Source organism: Schistocerca americana, chromosome 7 (genome assembly GCF_021461395.2).
Source record: "Schistocerca americana isolate TAMUIC-IGC-003095 chromosome 7, iqSchAmer2.1, whole genome shotgun sequence".
NCBI classification, from domain to species: domain Eukaryota; kingdom Metazoa; phylum Arthropoda; class Insecta; order Orthoptera; family Acrididae; genus Schistocerca; species Schistocerca americana.
In genome coordinates this window covers 367658911-367676357 of record NC_060125.1, presented here as the reverse complement: position 1 = coordinate 367676357, position 17447 = coordinate 367658911, and the positions used below count along the sequence as shown (strand labels likewise).

At 45.9% G+C, this 17447-nt stretch overlaps 1 protein-coding gene across 1 annotated transcript in view; it reads left to right on the top strand.

Annotated features, from left to right (window-relative positions):
- The first annotated feature begins 549 nt into the window (after positions 1 to 549).
- LOC124622941 (ankyrin repeat and SAM domain-containing protein 1A-like) overlaps positions 550 to 17447 on the top strand; it is a 145779-nt gene continuing 128881 nt past the window's right edge. The window contains exons 1-3 of the mRNA XM_047148731.1: positions 550 to 663; positions 11689 to 11692; positions 15712 to 16053. Of these exons, the coding sequence (XP_047004687.1) occupies positions 550 to 663; positions 11689 to 11692; positions 15712 to 16053 (460 nt within the window). The remainder of the gene's footprint in view (positions 664 to 11688; positions 11693 to 15711; positions 16054 to 17447) is intronic.

Sequence of the window (17447 nt, the reverse complement as noted above, 5' to 3'; positions counted from 1 at the left end):
TTTCATAATAATATACTATTTTCTTCGTCGACAGCAGAAAACATCGTTCCAAAAATAAATTGAAATTAGTTCCAATTCTCGGCTGCGATATAGGTTTTTGGGAGGTTACCACTTGGTCATAAAATGAATACTGGAACTGAAAATCACTCCAAATTATTCCCAATTAGAAACCCGTCTGCACCACTCCCAACGCATAGAACGAAGTTCTGTTACAGTTTGCCCAATTCTCATGGGTAAGAAATGAATGTTGCATAAAGAGGGAAGTTAGTTGGAGGCACTTAACAATAATTTGTTCTTTCTCACTGTCAAAAAATCAGTAATCAGAGAGGTCCTCGGGAAAAGAACGGCGAACAAGAGCTTATATCATTCTCAAAATAAGACGTAGTCAGCTGAATTTATACATATTTTTCACCAAATTATTTCCGTTGATTGCTCTGCGTCCAGTGGGAGTGGTACTGTATAATTATAGCCATTTCAGTTCGACGCTCGCACAGAAATTCAATAGTGTCTCGAGGGAGAAGGGAGTGTGCGGTGGAAAAATCGGAGATCATGCCGGAGCTGTGCAGGGGAGACAGAGTGGCGAGCAGTGGTTGCCAAGGAGCACCTGCTTCCTGGCCGCCGGCGGTCTCCATGGAGACGGCGCACGCCAGAGCGCGCTGCTCGGTAAACATAATATAGCGGCCCGCTGACATTATTACCTCGGACTGGTGTACTCGTATTGTGGGCCTGCCACTGGCCGCAGCCGCCGCCGCCGCTGCCGCCCGTTGTATTTACCTGCTGGCTTTTTCGCTTCTCTCTGTACTCGTGTCTCCCGTCCGTGCCGGCGGGAGAGGAACCCCACGTGTGTGTGTGTCTGTGTGTGTCGACGCGACGCGTACACGTGACGTTGCATTTTAATTAAAAGGGACCTTTCTGTGCGTGCTACGTCCTGGCGGACGGGCGGCGTCCGGTGGTGGCGTCGCAGCCGCCGCCGCCGCCGTTGCCGCCCCCCGCCCCCAGGCCAGCCGGCCAGACGCGGCCGGGTCCGGCCCCCAGCCCCCGCCCCTGACGCGGACGTGCGCGGCGCGTTGCGGCGCTGCGCCAGTGTGGAGCGCTCGGCGGCCCTCTCTCGTACGGCGCGGCACCGCGTCCTTTCTACCTCGCAAAAATTTCGGACGCGCGCCACGAAAAGTTGGAAATTAATAAATTAAAACAGCAACAGATGCCGCCAAGCGTGAAGTGCGCAAACTATGCAGATTACATTCTGGGGCGCGCGGCGTGGCGTCGCGTGCAGGTGGGCTGCTCCTGCCCGGCGCCGTAATTAACAGAAAACACAGCGGCCTGGTCTGTTTCGCTTTTTGTTGGCGCTGCTGCCTGCTGTGTCTCGCGCCCTCCTCCTCTGATTCTTCCGTCCCTCTCTCTCTCTACGTCTCTCCCTCTCTCATTCCCTCCAGCTCTCCCTGGGACTCACCCCTCTACACCGAACGTCGCCGCCAGCTTTAATGTCAAATTGCAGTGCTCCACTAAGAACACTACCCATTTCGCTCTCGTCTATTTGGCAGCACTCTACCGCTTCTAGCATGGAATGAAGAGTAGCTAGAGGAGGGGAACAGCAAACTGCGAGCTTTGGAAACATCTGTAAGTTTGGTGCGTTTGTCCTGCGGGACATAGAGGCGGGATAAAGTCCTAAAACTGTTTCGAACTGGACGTCAACGGTATGGAAGATGACGACACCTTCAAACGGTGGTGTACTCACACTACACGGAGCCTCAACGCAATGGCAGTCTGCTTACCCCTGACCCAAACTGTGCTAGTGAGATCATGACATACCATCTGTGATACAAAAAGTCGGAATAGAGTATCAGAATTAAAAAATTAGCAGTGATAATTTTTACAGTGCGTCGCACGAAATGTCACCATTTGTTTCGGGCATAATTTACGAGTTTTACTAGATATCCCATTGAGCATCTCAGCAGCAATAGCAGTGGAGATTGCAGAACCAAAAGAGTTACGAAAAGACGCGTAATTCACGATTCCGTCGCTAGGAGACCAGTGTTTACAACATGGCCGACAACGGATGACTAACAACGCAAAAGCGATCAGCAGTTGTGTTACTTCTTCACGAAATGAGAAGACCTGTTGCGACTCTAGCTGGTTTAGACAATTCATCCCACTTCCCTGGGGCACTCCTGACGATACCCTTGTCTCTGATGAGCAGTCGCCATCGAGGACAACATACTGGGCTCTATTATTTAAGAAGTCTTCGAGCCACTCACATTTCTGTAAACCTATTCTTTCAACAGTCTGCAGTGTGACACCGTGTCAAATACTGGGTGATCAAAAAGTCAGTATAAATTTGAAAACTGAATAAATCACGGAATAATGTAGGTAGAGAGATACAAATTGACACACATGGTTGGAATGACATGGGGTTTTATTAGAACCAAAAGAATACAAACGTTCAAAAAATGTCCGACAGATGGCGCTTCATCTGATCAGAATAGCAATAATTAGCATAACAAAGTAAGACAAAGCAAAGATGATGTTCTTTACAGGAAATGCTCATTATGTCCACCATCATTCGTCAGCAATAGCTGTAGTCGAGGAGTAATGTTGTGAACAGCACTGTAAAGCATGTCCGGAGTTATGGCGAGGCATTGGCGTCGGATGTTGTCTTTCAGCATCCCTAGAAATGTCAGTCGATCACGATACACTTGCGACTTCAGGTAACCCCAAAGCCAATAATCGCACGGACTGAGGTCTGGGAACCTGGGAGGCCAAGCGTGACGAAAGTGACGGCTGAGCACACGATCATCACCAAACGACGCGCGCAAGAGATCTTTCACGCGTCTAGCAATATGGAGTGGAGCGCCATCCTACATAAACATCGTACGTTCCAGCAGGTGTTTATCAGCCAGGCTGGAGATGATGCGATTCTGTAACATATCGGCGTACCTCTCACCCGTCACGGCAGCAGTTTTGCTGTCTAGCGCCATCTGTCGGACATTTTGTGAACTTTGCTTTTTTTTTTGTTCTAATAAAATCCCATGTCGTTCCAAGCATGGGTGTCAATTTTTACCTCTCTGTCTACATTATTCTGTGTTTTATTAAGTTTTCAAATTTATACTGACTTTTTGATTACCATGTACTTTAATGAAATCTAGTAATATGGAGTCTGCCTGTTGCTCTTGATCCATAGTTCACAGGTTATCGCGTGCGAAAAGGGCAAGCTGAGTTTCGCACTAGCGATGGATTCTAAAACTGTGAGCTTTTCCCTCGCAAGGGAATATGTTATATTCGAACTGAGAATATGTTCAACGATTCTCGTACCCTTCTAATATCAAAGATGGTAACAGGTTGAAAGTCGCACCGATTTCGTTCATTCCATGCTACTAACACGTTCAAGACGAAATTTACATGTTCCACTAAATTTTTTGCATATATCGTCGTTGACATTTACATTCACTGGAAGTGCCGTCAGTTACAGTGAATCTCTTTACCTCACTATATTATCTGCATACGCCGCGGATGACAGATTACCCGCCCTGATAGACGGTCACGTTAGCGCGCCTTTTACGGGAATCGGGTGGGCGCGTCCTGAGGAGGAGGATATTAGTTCAAATGGCTCTGAGCACTATGGGACTCAACTGCTGAGGTCATTAGTCCCCTAGAACTTAGAACTAGTTAAACCTAACTAACCTAAGGACATCACAAACATCCATGCCCGAGGCAGGATTCGAACCTGCGACCGTAGCGGTCTTGCGGTTCCAGACTGCAGCGCCTTTAACCGCACGGCCACTTCGGCCGGCGAGGATATTAGTGTTTAACGTCCCGTCGACAACGAGGTCATTAGAGACGGAGCGCAAGCTCGGGTGAGGGAAGGATGGGGAAGGAAATCGGCCGTGCCCTTTCAAAGGAACCATCCCGGCATTTGCCTGAAGCGATTTAGGGAAATCACGGAAAACCTAAATCAGGATGGCCGGAGACGGGATTGAACCGTCGTCCTCCCGAATGCGAGTCCAGTGTCGCGCGTCCTGCACTGGATAGAATCCACCTCACTGATTAACGACGAGACTGCTGCGCCGGAATCCTGGATGTGGTTTTTAGTCGGTTTTCCACGTCCCAATAAACGAATACCGGTCTAGTATCCACTTCCCCCGCAGTTATGTAAATTCTCACTTCGTAATTGTAAGTGATCTGACCGCGATCCGGTTGTTGGGTATTGGACCTTAGGGATAGAGACATACTTCACAACGATCACATAGAAATTTTAACTGCACCCTAATTGTACTTGAAGAGACTTTTATCATTTACTACAAAATCAATAAAAAATCCTTTAATGTCATTTATTCGGCTTTCAACAACAGAAAACACACCTAACCGTATCACTCTCATTCACTTTCATGAAACTGGCAAATACCAAAAATCATTCATCCTGAAATAGTCACGGGCGATTCAACATGCCTATTTCAACGAAATGCTATTATCAGTTCACTATTAAACACTTTTATCTTTATCAAATGGAAGTATACGGTTCTAGAGACCTTCGGAAGTATTAGACATGCAGACATGTGTATATATGCAGACTGGAGAGAGAAATGGAAATTTGTACCAAGGCGAGGGTTAGAACCAACGTCTCCTTCTCACTGGGTAGATGCGCCTACGCGTGGGTTTCAAGGAAGACTCCCCCGTGAGGTGCTATCGGGTTCAAGTCCCGGTCTTGGTAAAAATTTTCATTCGTCGCTTCCATTTTTATCGTATTACGAGTATATACTTTTATTTTACTTTCCACTATTGCTGTCTCACGACTATTTCAGAACATGTTCGCTCGAGCGACTCTACCCTACTGCTGCCTACGCGCGCTCGCTGATAACTAAGGTTGTCGATTCGACACGACCATGTCCTGCCCGCCGGAAAAGGTGGGGGAATAGAGAAAGTACTAGAAACCGACGGAAAGTACTAGAATTTAAGGCTCGCCAGCGAGCGCCTGCTGCTATGACGCTCGCTGGCAGTGAGACCTATGACGGTATTCTTACAGTTACACTGCATGCAAACACTTTAGAAAATGTACTCACTCTTTAAAATGAGATTTAGTTTGGACGCAGACTGATGGGGTACACTAATTCCTTGCTGGCGAGAGTAATGGAGCCATGAAGAGCTTCTGACCACCATCTACCGCTAACAGTGCCACAACCCATACAAGAATTCTAACGCCACAGAGATACGGGAAAAGGCGAAGAAGGAGAAGAGGAGGAAAAAGAAGAAGAAGAAGACTGTGATTTTGTGAGGTTATTATCGTGTGCTCAGCGTACCTGATCAGTAAACAGATCGCTCCACCCACGAAATCCTGTGAAATTACTTAATGAAAAGTCTCGAAATAAGCAACTTCGCGGCCCCGTCGTCATGGTACGCGTAGTTGCTTCCCATTCTCACGATACTCACACGGTCCTGCCGTAGCGGGTGACAGAGGTAGTAGGTGCGGATTCTAAATACGGCCACAGCATTTGCATCTGTTTTGCAACAGAGTCTAAACCAAGCAAGACGAAGGCGGAGATTGCCGCTGAGGTGCCAAAGTCGAAGACGTCTCGGCTAGCGTCTGAGATGAAGTGTGTGTCTCTGCTCGCTATTATAGAAATTGTGCTGGCTCCCCCAGTGTCGTAAACTCTCTAGCCAATTACGGTAAAGATTGCGAGCTCTGACCCACAAAGAATTCAGGAAAATGTTACCAAAATCCCTTCTCTTACGTACTTGATTAACCAATGGTGGTGAAAGTCTCTAAAAAGCACGTTTATAATGAATGACTTTTTTGATTAATATTTATCAGTTACAGAGACACCAGGCGTTGCCCAGGTATTAGTTAATAGCTGTGCACCAACGCCTGTACCACGCAGCGACTTGCCTTTTACTTAATGTTTCTGACATCGTATCTAGTGAACTACTAGTATATGTCGCAAAAATGGTTCAAATGGCTCTGACCACTATGGGACTTAACTTGTGAGGTCATCAGTCCCCTAGAACTTAGAACTACTTAAACCTAACTAACCTACGGACATCACAAACATCCATGCCCGAGGCAGGATTCGAACCTGCGACCGTAGCAGTCACGCAGTTCCAGACTGAAGCGCCTAGAACCGCTCGGCCACCTCGGATGGCTATATGTTGCAAAACGATATAATTTTGTATTTTCTTTCAGTGCTATATGTCCATACTTTCTGCAACATCTTTACAAACACAGTTAGTAGTAAAAAATTAGTAACGTGATACGGCACATGTGATACTTTACTACATTAAAAGCAGAGAATCTGTAAGGATAAACTCTTTTGCTTTTTCATTTTGTAGGACATGTCAGAGAGAGAAAAAATCGTAGAGGATTGAAATTATGTGTAAAGTCTATTGCAAGTCAGTACGTACTCTCATTCACAAATTCTGGGTGAAGAAAGTCCGGGAATTCACGAGTCGCGGGCTACGCTTTTTTGTCATCCCCACCCCCAACCCTGTGATAGGGAGATTGGTCTAACCCCCACAGCGATTGTTACCTGACGGTAAGGTATATGTGTAACAAATCTGATTGAAATTGGTCCAGTGGTTTAGGAGGAGATGTGTAACGTACACACAGACACACACACACAACCACACACACACAAACACACACACACACACACACACACACACACACACACACACACACATACACGTACACACGTGTATATACAGGGTAACAATTATTGAACTATATGAAATGAAATCGTCATAACTTCTGAACGGTTTGCATTAGGACGTTCAAACTGCACTGTTGGCCACGAGGCATGATGGGAATTAGTATGCAGCATGCACGGTTTTGTTTAGCGACGAAGTCCGCTTTCATTTGGATGGGTTCGTCAATAAGCAAAATGGACACATTTGGGGGACTGAGAACTTGCATTTCGCGATCGACAAGTCTATTCACACTCAACAAGTGACTGTGTGGTTTGAAATGTCCAGTCACGGAATAATCGCTGCGATATTCCTTGATAGCACGGTGACTACCGAACGGTACGTGAAGGTTTTGGAAGATGATTTCATCCCCATTATCCAAAGTGACCCTGATTTCGACAAGATGGGGTTAATGGAAGACGGAGCTTGACTCCATCGAAGCAGGAGAGTGATGACCTGGAGGAGCACTTTGGTGACCGCATTCTGGCTCTGAGGTACCCAGGGGCCACTGACATGAGCCTCGATTCGCCGCCATATTCACCCAATCTGAACAGCCATTCAGGAGGTCATTGACAGCATCGATATTCCGACACTTCAGCGGGTCATGCAGAATTTCGCTATTCGTCTGCGCCACATCATCGCCAATGATGGAAGGAGTATCGAACATGTCATAACCCAAACCCGAATATCTGTAGTGACGTTTACAAATAGGATAAAGTTTGTGCACGCCGTAGTTTGTAAATAATTTACGTCTTTTTCATATAGTTCAATAATTATTGTAGTATGTATGGAGTCCCAGTTTACACATACTCTCCATGAGGTCTTTACATACAATCTCCTCTTGCAATGAGTTACGAAACATTACTAATCACTGCACAAACGATGCGTCTGCCAAAGATTGCGCTAAACCAACGATAGCTGATGTAATTTAACAACATAACTGATCTACAAAATACGTTTTGGGCTTTAATATAAGAACTGCAAACTCATCAAATAAATATTTGATATTACAAAGCGAGATGTTTAACTTATATGTTATTTGAGCAAAATATAGAAAAATTATAGTTTGGAGTACATTAATATTATCACTAAACGTCTAGGACTCGACCTTGCATCTGGAACATCAGATTAAATGAGGAAAAAAATTTTTAATTATTTACACAAAAGCTGTAAATTATTTATTGGCCAACGTGTTTCGGCCAACGGCATTGTCTCAGTGATAACACCAGTTCCCGTCAGATCACCGAAGTTAAGCGCTATCGGGCTTGGCTAGCACTTGGATGAGTGACTTTCCGGGTATGCTGAGCGCTTTTCGCAAGAGGGGTACACTCAGCCCTTGTGAGGCCAGTTGGGTTACTTGACTGAGGAACAGCGTCTCCGGTCACGACAACTAAGAATGGTTGGAAGAGTGGTGTGCTGATCAAATGCTTTTCCATATCCGCATCCAGTGACAGCTGTCGCCGGACGGTGACACGACACGGCTGTCGGCCTGTGATCAGACGATGCGCACAGTGCGTGAAAAGTGCGTTGAACATGACTGCCACACTCATCTTTCGCCGCCCAGTAAGTCAGCCATAGTCGAGCATTGTATCAACACAATACATTCCATAGATTACTCTGCCACGGAATCTTGGTCTTCACGAGATCCTTCTGGGACTCAATTATTAAGGAATCGGTAGAAACACGTTTAGCGTAAGATGGTGGTTTTCAACTAGATAAGGCGTGGAACCCGGTACTGCCTTTAAATTCTTCAGGAAGAAAACATTTTATGACCAATGACACGTCTAGCGACATTTAATTTTATTAATTTTGACATCTGCATTTTAACTCCGCGAGTGCGCATTCCGACAGAGAGCGTGCATGCAGTATTACATTACGCATGCGCCTGCGCGCCAAAGATGGAGTAGTAGTCCAAGAGAGCGCGGAAGTCGACGGAGGTCACTCATGTAGCGGGTGCCTTTGCGCATACTTCTTCGCGCCTATTTCTAATATAAAAGAACAATCCCTAGTGCAAAACACTCACCTGAAGACGGCGGAATGGTTATCAGCCGAAATATCGCGCAAGAAGTCGACGTTATCAGGCTGCATGCACAAAACCTAAGGGACTGCTATTTAAGCCAGGAAAATTTCTTTTCCTTCTGTCTGTAATAATTCCGAGATTCCGAGACAGCTAATTTCATCCAGCCGTACACGGTTTCTCGCCCAGGCATACATTTAATCGTGCAGTAAATACGCCTACTGACGCACCATTAGCTTAACTCTTTTTTTATGTTTTCTTGTAATAATACATAACTGACGATAGGAATATCATACGCCTACTCCTTTTTTTGTGTTTTCTTGTAATAATACATAACTGACGACAGGAATAACTGAAGTGCTTCATGTGTATGTCACGTTTAAGAAATATATGAAAATGAATAGCCATAGCCAATGGTTTGTATTATAGTTCAAAATTTCTTTCAGTCATTCTCAATAACCAGCTTCATATGAAATAAAGTGAAATCCACCTATTTCACTTGTTGCTGTTCTAGAGAATTACAGGGATGTGTTGAAGGTATTTTAAATCCGTCAGTGCAACAACAAGAAGGTACATGTTTTTGACACCATACGCGTTTCGTTTTATTGATATAAAACTAAGTTACTGATATACAATGAATATTTACAGTTTGACTTGCTTTTTAAAAACAGTTCGTAGCAAAAGATATTGAGATGCGATTTTACTAATGGTATTTTATGACCGACATCTTTTGTAAGGAACTGTTTTTGAGATTTAGAGAGCGAGACAAATTATGAATATGTTTTATCACAAATCATTGATTACGTTTTATCTCAATAAAACTAAACGTTTGGTGACAAAAATACGAATATCTTGTAGTTGCATGAATTTAAAATAATTTCAGTAATTTTAAAGCGACTACGGACACTATGGCCGCAAAAATGAAGAAATTCTAGGGCTGTGTTTGCCGGTCACTATCAAACTGTTGATTGTCTACAGGTCTCTGGCTTTCTGAAGAGAGCTGCCCTAATTTCGTATAAATGATAGCCCTTTTTCACTACTCTTATTCCAACGTGACTCAATTCCAAGATAAACGTCTGCATCGCATCAAATATTTTAAACATTTATAGCACCAAAAAGCAGTATGGAATCGAAAGAACATGTAAAATCGGAGTAGTAATGGCGAATGGAAGACTTGGATTTGTTGGCAAGGTTCTGGGAAATTCCAGTGCATCTCTGTGGGAAATAGCAAACAAGGTTCTGGTGCGGCCAAATCTAGAGTACTGCTCTAGCGTTTATTTTTTTCGAGTAGCCATGTCAACAGACATGTAACGAATACAGAAGTGCCGGTATAGCCAGTACGAAAGAGTAACAAAGGCGTTCAGATGACGTAAATGGGAATCTGTGAAGGAAATGCCACTGTTCTCGCGACACTCTGTTGGATAAATTTGGAGAACACCCGGCCGAGGAAATCTGTGCAAAAAATGCTGCTGTCTTCATCGTATTCCTCTCGTGGGTATCATGAAATAAGACAGGAAACGTAATGTCTCTTACCGAGACGTATAGACCCTCATCTTAACTCGCGTTCAAATATGAGAGTAATACACTCCTGGAAATGGAAAAAAGAACACATTGACACCGGTGTGTCAGACCCACCATACTTGCTCCGGACACAGCGAGAGGGCTGTACAAGCAATGATCACACGCACGGCACGGCGGACACACCAGGAACCGCGGTGTTGGCCGTCGAATGGCGCTAGCTGCGCAGCATTTGTGCACCGCCGCCGTCAGTGTCAGCCAGTTTGCCGTGGCATACGGAGCTCCATCGCAGTCTTTAACACTGGTAGCATGCCGCGACAGCGTGGACGTGAACCGTATGTGCAGTTGACGGACTTTGAGCGAGGGCGTATAGTGGGCATGCGGGAGGACGGGTGGACGTACCGCCGAATTGCTCAACACGTGGGGCGTGAGGTCTCCACAGTACATCGATGTTGTCGCCAGTGGTCGGCGGAAGGTGCACGTGCCCGTCGACCTGGGACCGGACCGCAGCGACGCACGGATGCACGCCAAGACCGTAGGATCCTACGCAGTGCCGTAGGGGACCGCACCGCCACTTCCCAGCAAATTAGGGACACTGTTGCTCCTGGGGTATCGGCGAGGACCATTCGCAACCGTCTCCATGAAGCTGGGCTACGGTCCCGCACACCGTTAGGCCGTCTTCCGCTCACGCCCCAACATCGTGCAGCCCGCCTCCAGTGGTGTCGCCACAGGCGTGAATGGAGGGACGAATGGAGACGTGTCGTCTTCAGCGATGAGAGTCGCTTCTGCCTTGGTGCCAATGATGGTCGTATGCGTGTTTGGCGCCGTGCAGGTGAGCGCCACAATCAGGACTGCATACGACCGAGGCACACAGGGCCAACACCCGGCATCATGGTGTGGGGAGCGATCTCCTACACTGGCCGTACACCACTGGTGATCGTCGAGGGGACACTGAATAGTGCACGGTACATCCAAACCGTCATCGAACCCATCGTTCTACCATTCCTAGACCGGCAAGGGAACTTGCTGTTCCAACAGGACAATGCACGTCCGCATGTATCCCGTGCCACCCAACGTGCTCTAGAAGGTTAAGTCAACTACCCTGGCCAGCAAGATCTCCGGATCTGTCCCCCATTGAGCATGTTTGGGACTGGATGAAGCGTCGTCTCACGCGGTCTGCACGTCCAGCACGAACGCTGGTCCAACTGAGGCGCCAGGTGGAAATGGCATGGCAAGCCGTTCCACAGGACTACATCCAGCATCTCTACGATCGTCTCCATGGGAGAATAGCAGCCTGCATTGCTGCGAAAGGTGGATATACACTGTACTAGTGCCGACATTGTGCATGCTCTGTTGCCTGTGTCTATGTGCCTGTGGTTCTGTCAGTGTGATCATGTGATGTATCTGACCCCAGGAATGTGTCAATAAAGTTTCCCCTTCCTGGGACAATGAATTCACGGTGTTCTTATTTCAATTTCCAGGAGTGTATGTCTTAAAAATCGTAATATTTGTAGGCCCCTGCAAGTCACTGTCCGTCATGCAGTGTATAGTGGTTCGCGGAATATGCATGTAGATGTATATGTAGGTACGACGTATTTTGGAGTAGAAATATTTGTTGTGCCACTTTGTTTTGCAATTTAATCTGTAAGCGCAACACTAGTCGTATGGACACCCCACCGCCAAAGTACTTAGGCCGCGCGCTGCCGATGAGTGTCAACAAGACGTGTATGGTAGTCAGCCAGACACTTATTTGCCCATCTGAAAAAAAAAAACACTGACTTCAAAGTCTTTATGAATATGTCACGATACAGTTGTCTGTGCTCCATCTGGCAACAGTGTGTTCTCACACACTGATTTCAAAGCATGAGAAAGCACTGACTTCAAAGTCTTTATGAATATGTCACGATACAGTTGTCTGTGCTCCATCTGGCAACAGTGTGTTCTCACACACTGATTTCAAAGCATGAGAAAGATTTTCACGTTGAAGCGAAATGCACCTAATAGTTAAATATGAAAAAGAAATGAAGGAAGAAGAATTAGGTTGCAGAAATCGAGAAGTGTCTGATTGCTTTATGTTAACACTTCATCCTACAGTATGCGGATTAATTCATTTTTCAATTAATATGTCATTAATGCTGCGTAGTAATCAGATTCAAGGAAACTTCTGAAGATCATAAGATAATGTTACACTTTTCATCGAGTCTATGAAGTCTGTACATTGTCAGAAACCGGTGGAAAAAAACCAGCGAGTGGGGCTTGTTGCTGCAATTTAGTCGTGATTAAGGTCCAAAAATCTGTCATTTAAGTTCTGTTTCACCATGTAGAGAGGCACTGCAAGTATCACCAACATAATTCTGACAATGATGGTATGTAATCCACGTAGAATGCACTTCCTGTGTCTTATTCACACTTCTGTTGTGAGATTACATTACATCATACATGTACGAGGAATAAACGTGTGCGCTCCTGAGTATTCGAGACCTGTAGCTGCGCTTACTCGTCTTACACTGAGTGTGTATTTGCCTCCGTAACTTGACTTTGCGTATATTCAGCACTGACGTCAATTGAGACGAAATAGTCTGCTAGGTTTACAAACAGACAGCGCAGAATCGACGGCTGTCCGCCACACACCGTTGGGTGGCTTGCGGAGTATCAATGTAGATGTAGATGTAGATGAAAGCAACCATGGCCACGCCGAACAAATTTAGAAAGACGGAACAGTTTCTGCCAGTGATACGTAGCCTAGACAAAGTCTTCATGCATGTTTTCAGCGTCGAATATTTTTGTGGAGTACCAAACAGATATTACAGACGTGCTGAAGTTATTGTGGTAACAACCATTGGCTGAAGATCCTGAGACGATTACTAACAGGCAAAAGTCAGTAAACGGTCACGAAAACCTCAGCGATTTTATATTCTAGAATTTTTAAGTTTTCTTTCAGTATCCATCATTTGCATTATTAGCTGATTCCATAAATATTGTAGTTTGTTACTGTACCTCTTTTCCGAAAAGTATAACGCCCCTCTAACGTTTTTAAGTTCGTGCAGACGCAGAGACGGCGACTTGAATGTAAGTGGTTATACATCAACAATTTGAGTTGATAGAAGTGGAAGAAGAATGTCGTCAGTTAGGAAGTTCATAAATATTGCCTCGGCACTTAGTGCAATCATAGGGCTGCTACACTTTTAAAGTGACACATGAACATTTACGGCGTTACTCAAACTCGGATTTCCGGTTTTTCATGAGTAGTCGTCTTAAACGATACGCTACATTAGAGGTTCCCAAACATTTTTGTCTCGTAGACCACGTGCCAATATTTTGTTTTGTTTTGTTTGGGTAGTTCGGGTAGACCCCGTGCCTTTCGTAGTGGAATGTTTACAAATTGATCAACTTCAAATGTTTCGTTAAAAACAACAGTCGAGATCGCCGTAACATTCGTTTGTTATGACAGTGTACGATTGTGGTATCACATGAAAACCGAGGAGCCGCCTGCACCAGCGTATTGTGCTGATTCGTAAATTAATACACTTCTGATGGGTTTCTGTCCCATCAAATGCAGCGCCAGATACTCTTTCCACTACTCGGAGAAGAACAAGGGGTAGAACTTTACAGAGTGGAGTTAGAAGAATAATTAATAATGTCACTGAAGGTTGCGAGCAGGAGAGCGAAAATAATTGCCCCATCCTCTATTTTAGCTGATCAGAGGAACAGTGATGTACACAGGAGCACGCTGTGAGTAATCGGAATCTTGGAGGCAGCCTGCCTAAATGGGATCCACTCTCCTGGACCCCCATTTACATCTAAAGCACCGACACTTTTTTCCGTTGTTAAGGAGTCCTTGCATGTCGGAGTCGATCTCTGGGGTTCGATATGGACCACTCCTGGAGTCACAGAACTACCTGGTTCAAATTACCATTGTCAGTCGGTGGATCCCTCATAACTTCCGAGCATTTGTACGTAGAGGTTCTTCCAACAAGGGTAGGCCCTAGCACCATTGCATGGAATATACAGAGGTCTATTCAGAAAGAAGGAATAGATTTAAAATATGTATTGCTTCCAAATTACAGAAGATAGAAGCACAATCACAACGTTCCTGGAAAGAGAAAAGTTCAAATTTTTATGCGTTTAATGTGAACACCATGAGAAATTCTCTGAGCGCGTCTGACGTTACATGAATGACACCATTCCAGGACGCTGGGTTGTAAGAGGAAGAGCAGAAGACGAACTTAATCTCCGGTGGCCTCTCAGATCTCCAGAACTCACACCTTGTGCATTTCATCTGTGCGGTTACGTAAAAGGCCGCGTTTTTATCTCCCCTATGCCTCCGCTCTTGAACGTCCGCGACATTGCATTGCTGAAGCTGTGAATTCGATAACGAAAGACCAGCTGCTTCGTGTGTGGCAGGAAATGAGCCACCATTTTGATATTTGTAGTGTATGACATTGTGCTCGCATTGAATGCATAAAAATTCGAACTTTTCTCTCTCCAGGAACGTCGGAATTGTGTTTCTATCTTCAGTTGTTCGGAGGATATATTCCTGACCCTTGACAGTCAGACCGTGTCTACGTTATCACTCTGTGCAGTGAAGCTACTATTGTGATAAGAGCATAGAAATTCTTCCAATCCATATGAGGCATACAGCAAACCAGTGCTTAACAATATTAGTTGAAAACAGTCTTGGTTGCAATTTTAGTTTTTTATTTTTCAACGACGCGTTTCGCCTTATTTAGGCATCTTCAGGTTATCTTTTCTAGATGGACGCGAGAGGCATTATGCTTACTACCTGAGCCTCCATCTTACTCTGTTACTCGCTCCTGTGAACGGGAACGCGTTATGCAGATCTCGGTGCCTCTCACGTCCATCTAGAAAAGATAACCTGAAGATGTGTAAATAAGGCGAAACGAGTCGTTGAAAAATAAAAAAACTAAAATTGCAACCAAGACCGTTTCTAACTAATAGTGATAAGAGTATATTGCTATCACAGTTTAATTAATTTTAGGCAATCGGACTGTTTAACTAGTAGCAGAACTCACATTCGTTGGTTGGTTTCCTTTTTTCTGGCTATATAAATTACAGATTTTGTGGTGTGAGAATACTTCACGGCATAAAAATGTTTCTTCATTATTTTTAATTGTTACTAAACAATGCGTGCATCTTTGAACCACTTACACACGTTTGCAGCTCCCGAAGGTAAGGTTAGTGGCCACCCCTGCCGCACAACTGGTGCAGCGGTAAGACGCTGGACGTGTTCAGGACAACGGTTCGGCAGTACAGATCGCCGTCCGACCCTGAAGATTTAGGTTTTCAATGATAGCCCTAAGTCGCTTAAGGTGAATTCTGGGATGGTTCCTCCGAAAGGGCACGGCCGATTTCCTTCTTCAATCCGATCTTGTGCTCCATATTCTGATGTCCTCCCTACACAGCCCCTTTAAAGCGAGGGAGATTTCTTGCAGGTGTTTCGCGGCACGGCAGGACCGCGTTGACGAGGGGCTGTCGTGTTGCAGGGCTGTACAAGGGCTCGACGGCGCAGGGCGTAGAGTGCGGGACGCGAGCCGAGCGGCCGCGGACGCTCCGCCGCCTGCGCAGCGTGTACGAGGGAGGCGGCGCCGGAGGCGGCGTCGGGGGCGGCTCCGGGGGCGCCGCGGACGCCGGGGCTACCGCCAACGGCCGCGCCTCTGGCGAAGACGCTGACAAGCCCAGTGCCGGCTCGCTGTCCATCTTGAGCCCGTTCGACGAGCAGGAGGAGTGGGCTAAGATCTCGGAGATCATGGCCTCGTTTGGCACCGGGCTCGTCCGCGAGTCCGTCTTCGTCAGCGATCTCGAGAAGGAGTTTCAGAGCAGGCTCGGTGAGTTAGCCGCGCCAATTACTTCCGCGTTCCGTCTTCCGTTCCAGACAGCAGTCCACTTTGCACCCGTTACGTATTTCTTATTATGGAGATAGAAAAACTGGTCAAAAACTGGTCACGAGATGTGAGACAAGGGGGCAAATAACACGAAATTATGACGTATTATCCGCAAGTCATAGTTCTTTGGTCAGAAGAATATCGTAGATGTCCATGTCTTGTAGGATCCTAGACCATGTTGTAGGCCAAACACTGCGACCTTCCTGGTGAAATGTACAAGTGACAGAGGTTAATTTCTAACGTCCCTTCAACGACGAGGTCATGAGAGACGGACACGATCTCGGGTTTGGGAAGGAATCGGCCATGCCCTACCAAAGGAACCATACAGGCATTCATCTTAAGCGATTTAGGGGAATCACTGAAAACCTAAATCTGGATGGGGATCTGAACTACGTCTTCCCAAACACGAATTCAGTATCCTACTACAGCTTTTGTATTGTCTGGGAAAAGATGTAGCACGTGCTTGCGTAGGTGGGTGCCTCATCACATCTAATAGCACTGATCAGAACTCTATACAGTAATGACCCCGCAACTGTGAAGACAAGTGCCATCACGTCTGATTTCTTCAGCATGTCTGAAAGGTGCCAGACAAGGTCCACCGCTACGGCCGCAGGTTCGAATCCTGCCTCGGGCATGGATGTGTGTGATATCATTAGGTTAGTTAGGTGTAAGTAGTTCTAAGTTCTATGGGACTGATGGCCTCAGAAGTTAAGTCCCATAGTGCTCAGATCCATTTGAACCATACTCTCCCCTCGCCTGTACATCTCTTGACTATCTCAAGTCTAATATTAACAATCTCCTGTTTGTGGATGACACGTGCTTGTAGCCAGCAGCAAAGAAGAACTTACTCAGCTATTGACAAAAGTCAAGAACTTAAGTCTGTCATGAGAGAGAGATGAGGTCCCATACTCTGAAGAGCATAGGGGACGGTGCGGGAGATACGCACCGCTGTACTACACAAGGTCCTACTGGAGATGGTTTGCCATAGCCTTCCTCCGATAGTAATGGGGATGAATGATGATGATGATGAAGACGACACAGTATCACCCAGTCTTCTCGAGGCAGGAAAAATCCCTGACCATGCCGGGAATCGAACCCGGGACCCCGTGCGCGGGAAACGAGAACGCTGTCGCAAAACCACGAGCTGTCATATGGATTAGAAATCAATGTCAGAGAGTCCAAACTCCTCGGAGGAGGACCTGTCCAACTCACAGGTCATTGAAAGCAACTGAAAGTCATACATTCTTTCATCTGTCTTGGATCAGCCACCTGCGACACGGTAAGTTGTGAAGATGAGATAAGAAGTCGAATTGCAGGGAGAATAGCTATAAAGCAAC